Raw genomic sequence first — 5,986 nt, 5'->3', positions numbered from 1 at the left:
TTCTCACACCGTCGAAAACACCATCATCCCATAGAGTTCCTCCCTCACTACCAAATGCTTCTAGCTTTTTGGATGGTGTTGCAGGAGTCAAAGGGATGATGCCTAATGGAGCTAAATAAACTCCAATAGCATTGATAGACTCACCAGCTCGTCCATGGAACCCAGCAATCTTGAAACCTACCTGCTTGAATTCAAAATGTGTGCTACCTTCAAGCCCAAACGGTCCATATGTTTTGTTTTTGGTAGTCTTGAAGATAAGCATTGTCACGAAAGCACTATCAGCTCCGAAGATTTTGTCGTAGGTTCCTTCCACGGATGTTATGTATTCACCTGTTTCAAGCTCAAACTGCACAGACGAAAATGTGTCATGAATACTGAAACTTGTTGAAAAGGCAAAAACAAATATAAATATGTTTTTGAGTACCTCTTCGAATCCAAGCATTGTGCTTTTCCCATGTTCATTTCCAGTGACGACCACAGAACCATTAATGTATTCAAACTTGACAGCTGCTACACCATCTTGGCCTTGTCCTACGTAAACCTTTTTAACATCGTCGTGATGACCATCGTCCCATACAGCTCCAGTCTCACCACCCTTTGCTTCCAGCTTCTTCACAGGGGGTGGAATGGTTGGTACGGGAGCATAGTGAACATCGATGGAGTTGAGAACATTGCCACTGGTGCCAAGGAAACCAGCGATCTGTTTACCGGTGGCCTCCGGAGCAGAAATCTGGAAACCGGATTTGTTACCGTAAGGTCCAAGAGTTCTCTTGTTTGTTGTGAAAGTCAACGCCGTTATGACCTCTTGCGTACCAATGGTTTTGCCGTAAGCGGAAAGGGCCGTTATGTACTCGTCCGAATCCAAAATGAACTGAGTGATTTTATATATATATAATTAAACGTTAATCTTATGTTTACATAAATTAATGATTAAGACTTTTTTTTTTGGGACTAACCTCGGCAGATTTGGGACCAACGGAGCCGCGAAGCTGGGATTGAAGAGCGGTGGTTCCATCGTACGTGACCTGGATTGAGTAAATGACGTCATCGAACGTAAGCTGCACTTTCTTCACTTTTGCGTGCGATCCATCGTCCCAAGACATCGTACTGGCTAGTTCTATTATGGATATTGTATAACCGAAATTAATAAACACGTACTATAATAAAGCAAAGTTAATACCAAACCGGTTCTAGTTCTAACTCAGGTGTTTTAAAGTCGGTCAATACCGATTCGGCTTGTTGTTGGTCAACTATCTTTGTATTGTGCGATCAAGAGTCAAATTGATTATATGAAACAATCGAGATAGGAAAAGATCAATTAAATATTGATTGATAGAATTTTCAGAAAACAGATAGGTAATAACATACATAGTATATGAAAGAGAGAGAGAGAGAGAGAGAGATGAATAACCTGTTTGTAGAGACTACGACTGTGATGAAGAAGATGAAGAGATTAGGTGTGTGAAGAAGAGAGGCTGCTGGATCTATATATATATATATATAGAGCTTAGTTATTATTTTATTTTTAAGATATCATAACATTTGTGTACCACATGGCCAATATAAAATTAATAATTTTTGTTTTTGAAACTTAAAATTAATAATGTTGGTCCATAAGTTTGTAATAATCGTTCGTATTCTCACCAAATCTGTAATACCGTAGCTTTCTTGTAACTTTTCTACCCATGAAAAATGTAATAGATTGACGAATTCGGTATACTATAATTAGATTGAATAAACAAAGCTCGTTTGTCTAAAAGAAAACTTGCCAAAAATGTAATAGATTGAGAAAAAGGAAAGAAAAAATGATTGTTACGTATGGCAAGTATACGTCAACACATCAACACACATACAAAAAATATAAATGTTTTATTAACTACACAAATTATTGTAATATAGATATGCATAAACAAACATAAATTATGTGTATAATACCATAACCATCTAATTTTGATATTTTCTTTATCGGAATTCGGTGTTGACTAGTATTAACCGGCATTGATCGATGTTGACCGGTGTTGACCAAAACTTTTTTTTTCATAAACAACAAAAATTGACAAAATAATTTCATAACTTTATTAAAATATTATATAAGAAAATTTTACTACAAAATAGTATAACAAATATACATTTTTCTTTCATAAATTCAAAAGTTAGTTTTTAATTTTATACCATATCATTTGTATACCATATTATATTTATTATATACAAAAGGGAAATGTATATTTGTTATATACCATATTATATTTGTTATATACAAAAGGAAAATGTATATTTGTTATAATATTTTGTAGTAAAATTTTATTATATACAAATTTTTCCTTTTGTTATATAAGAGCTATAATATGGTATATAACAAATGATGAGACATACAATCTTTTCTTAAAATCTTTTGAATGAAAATTTTTGGTCAACATTGGTCAACGTCGGTCAATTCTGGTCAACACCGGATTCCAGCAAACAAATCATCAGAATTAGATGGTTATGGTGTTGTACATGTAACTTATGTTTGTTCATGAATATATATTCTTATGTAGCTAACAAAACATTTATATTATCTGTATGTGTGGTTATGTTGGTGTATACTTGGCAAACGGGTGTGATAGACAATAATAACATATAGGCTGTAACCCAATTTTCGATGTTTTTATAGGTTTATAACATTTAATTCTCTATTAAATAATATATCATGATATGTTTTTTATATAATAATTTATTTCTATATAACTTATTTATTTTTGTGTATATACTTCTTTCTTTCTTGTTTTTTTCTCTCGATAAAAGGTCTTCTTTGTAAATTGTACATGTATTTCTTGTAACAAATGATTAGCAAAATATGAAATAAACCATATAAAAAATAGTATATTCCTAATATTGAGAGAGCGAGAGCATGAGTAGTGAAGAGGGTGACACGATGGAATTGATTTTCACTAATCTATCATTTCCTTAATTATTTCATAAATTGATCGTGCATTGCATGGCTACATAAAAATATAAAGTTCGTTGTCACATGTTAAATTATTTCCAATCGATCCTTATCGTATATTGTAATCTACTATTATATATATATATATATATATATATATTCTAATTTTATACAATCATTTGAGCAACTTGAGTTTCAGTTTTAAATTCAATACTTTCTGAAGCTTCCTCATTTTGCACAGTCGTTAACTTGGTGGACTTCGGAAGCATTATGCTTTATTTGATCGAATATGATGTTTGTCCAAAAAAAAAAAAAACGTATAACTTTTTTTTTACTGATTCGATTTTCGAGTATGGAGATCTAAACGTTGTTATTCGGTAAGTAAATTGTAGGCCGATGTTTTCTTAAAATAAATCAAGGAAATTAACGAAACAATTCAAGTGTTCTAAATCCAATGTATTTCAAATAATAGTCTTAATTTTTAGATTAACACATCTAATTGGATAGAACACTCCTAAACGACTACTTTAAATCATTGATTTTAGAAAATGCAGTTGGAAATCTTCTTAATTAATCTTCCAGATAACCCGATATACAAACAAGGTATAAAATATACATTAAAAATGCGACTCGTGGGTCTCGTGGCCTTTATTTATATTCGTATGACAAGAATTTTTTTACGCTTAAAAAATACATTATCACACTTTGAGCACGTCTGGTCTAACTAATCTCATGGGACATCTATGGCTCAGGTCTCCCTCCTTACGCGTCTGATCCGAATAATATGGTAAACTCAATTAGAAAATGGAAACCCCAAAATTATTATTAATGTAAACTCAATTGGGAAAATCCTAGATTAATAATACATGGGCCGGCTTGTAGACCTACAGGCCAAATCACTATAAGTTGGATGGAGTCTATCCCATGCCACTGGATTCATTCCACGATGCCAACTTTCGAAATATATCTTACTTATTTCACACACAAAAGAAAAGTGAAAGAATCCTCCTAAACAATTCTTAAAAAAAAAATACTGAAAATTATACAAGCATAACCAATAAATAGTCCAAACATATGTTAACTAGTGATAATTGAACATGAAATAAGGCTTAACTTGTTATTTATGGGTTTTGACTCCTCATAGCAACAACGTCACATGCGCATATGAGAAACCGGATTTAGACTGTACTATGTCTTTCTGGTTGGTTGGGTTGTTAGTCGAAGAACTCAGGTCGATTGGTAACGCGAAGTTTATGCATGTCTAATAGTTATTGCACCAATTCAATGCCGACCAGATGACCCAAAATTACCAAGAAAGTCAAAGTATAATTTACCCCCAAAAGTACACATCAATAATATTCAACGACATTGCATTATATAATAGTGCGTTATTTTTTTTTTTTGCAAAATGCTATCAAAGATGATACTCGAGGTTTGATAACATATTAGAAAAGCTAAGTCTAATGATAACAAAGAAACTAAAATAACTTTCAACCGTCAACACTTACCAACATTCCACACGTACCACTCAACACTGTTAGCATCAATGCGCGCAGCTTGGTCTTCTTATATCTTTTAAATGGTTGTAATTAGCAAACCCAACAACTCCTGCGACTTTCTTTCCAGGAACATACAGTTTCTATGTCAGGGTTTTTTTTTTTTGGTCATGTCTGTTTATGATATCTAATAATTTGAAGAAATTAAATAACAATAGATCTAAATGTCAAAAGAAAAGTATATAAAGACAAGATTGAACTTAATTATACCGATATCATCATATATATATATTATACACGTATATATTAAGACGTTATAACGCTAAACAAACTTGGAGCGACTTTTTTATATATGGACCGTTGTTCACAATGGAAATTAATGTGCAATTAGTATGTATCTAATCAGCTACCTTTATTAAAATCACAAATATATCAACTTATTCAAGAGACCATAACAAATTCAATGGAATCGAAAGAGAAAGATGTCATGTGATCAGTTGGTGATCGGCATAACATGGACTCCAAACTGATGAAGCAACTCGCTGGCTTTTCCATGGAACCCGACGATCTTGTGGCCTTCCTCTTTGAGTGCGAAGGCTGTGCCAGCTTCAAGTCCAAAGGGAGAAGACGTTTTCTTATTAGTCTTGAACTTAAGCATAGTTATGACTACGTCTTCACTCCCAAAGATTTTATCGTATGTGCCTTCAACTACGGTGATGTATTCACTTGGTGATGTATCCAAAGAACCCAAATAATATAAACCAATATGCTCATCGCTAATTGTTTTTCTTTTATTGTTAAATATAAAATATATTTTGATATAAAATAAAATCTAAGTACCTCCTCGAATCCAAGTAAGGTACTCTTTCCATGTTCACCTCCGACAATATCCTGAGCGTCTTTGTCGTACACGAACTTAACGACAGATACACCATCTTGGGCTTGTCCTACGTACACTTTTTTAACACCATCGTAAGCATTATCGTCCCATGCATTTCCTTTATCACCACCAATTGCCAATAGTTTCTTGGGAGGAGGCGTCAAAGGAGTCAAAGGAGTTGTGGTTGTAGCAAAATATGCTCCAAGAGCATGTAGAGCTTCACCAGCACGTCCATGGAACCCAACAAGTTTTCCACCATTTTTGCCCTTGAGTAAAAACTTATTTTCGGTTTCCAACCCATAGGGTGGAGAGGTTTTACCCTTGAATGTATAGAAGGTAAGAGATGTGATGATGTCAGAGACTTGGCCATATACTTTGTCGTGGGTCACCTGCACTGCTACGATGTAGTCGTCTTCATCAACCTCAAACTACGTACAACAATACAAAGATACCTCTTGTTAGTAGATACGTTAATTGGTTCTCATTTTCCAAAGCTTAAAAACTTGATCAGACCCAAATTTTAACTAGGTTGGTCATTTGGTCCGCAAGCTTTTAGCTAGCCCACCATAACGTTCGTACTATTAAGTGTTAAGTAGTTTGAAGAATTAATAATGCAAAGTTAAGAAAACTATATATTGACGAGTGGAAGCAAATATGATACATACCGTTTCGAATCCAAGAAGC

General features: G+C 33.6%; 2 protein-coding genes across 3 annotated transcripts in view; both read right to left on the bottom strand.

Moving 5' to 3' along the window:
* The window catches only part of LOC104781361 (jacalin-related lectin 33-like), a 3,280-nt gene extending 1,810 nt beyond the window's left edge, over positions 1-1,470 (bottom strand). The window contains exons 1-4 of one of the 2 annotated variants that reach the window (XM_010506023.1): positions 1,412-1,470; positions 957-1,117; positions 425-871; positions 121-346 (exon numbers count right to left, since the gene is read on the bottom strand). In XM_010506023.1, the coding sequence (XP_010504325.1) occupies positions 121-346; positions 425-871; positions 957-1,103 (820 nt within the window). In that variant the 5' untranslated portion in view covers positions 1,104-1,117; positions 1,412-1,470. Of the gene's footprint in view, positions 1-120; positions 347-424; positions 872-956; positions 1,118-1,227; positions 1,248-1,411 lie in introns of those variants that run through there. The other variant, XM_010506030.2, reaches the window with a different exon arrangement.
* LOC104705042 (jacalin-related lectin 33-like) overlaps positions 4,916-5,986 on the bottom strand; it is a 3,061-nt gene continuing 1,990 nt past the window's right edge. The window contains exons 4-6 of the mRNA XM_019245519.1: positions 5,968-5,984; positions 5,170-5,730; positions 4,916-5,071 (exon numbers count right to left, since the gene is read on the bottom strand). Of these exons, the coding sequence (XP_019101064.1) occupies positions 4,916-5,071; positions 5,170-5,730; positions 5,968-5,984 (734 nt within the window). The remainder of the gene's footprint in view (positions 5,072-5,169; positions 5,731-5,967; positions 5,985-5,986) is intronic.

This window comes from Camelina sativa, chromosome 1 (genome assembly GCF_000633955.1).
Source record: "Camelina sativa cultivar DH55 chromosome 1, Cs, whole genome shotgun sequence".
Taxonomy (NCBI): domain Eukaryota; kingdom Viridiplantae; phylum Streptophyta; class Magnoliopsida; order Brassicales; family Brassicaceae; genus Camelina; species Camelina sativa.
Note: the sequence above shows the minus strand (reverse complement) of the source record. Positions and strands in the feature narration are given on the sequence as shown.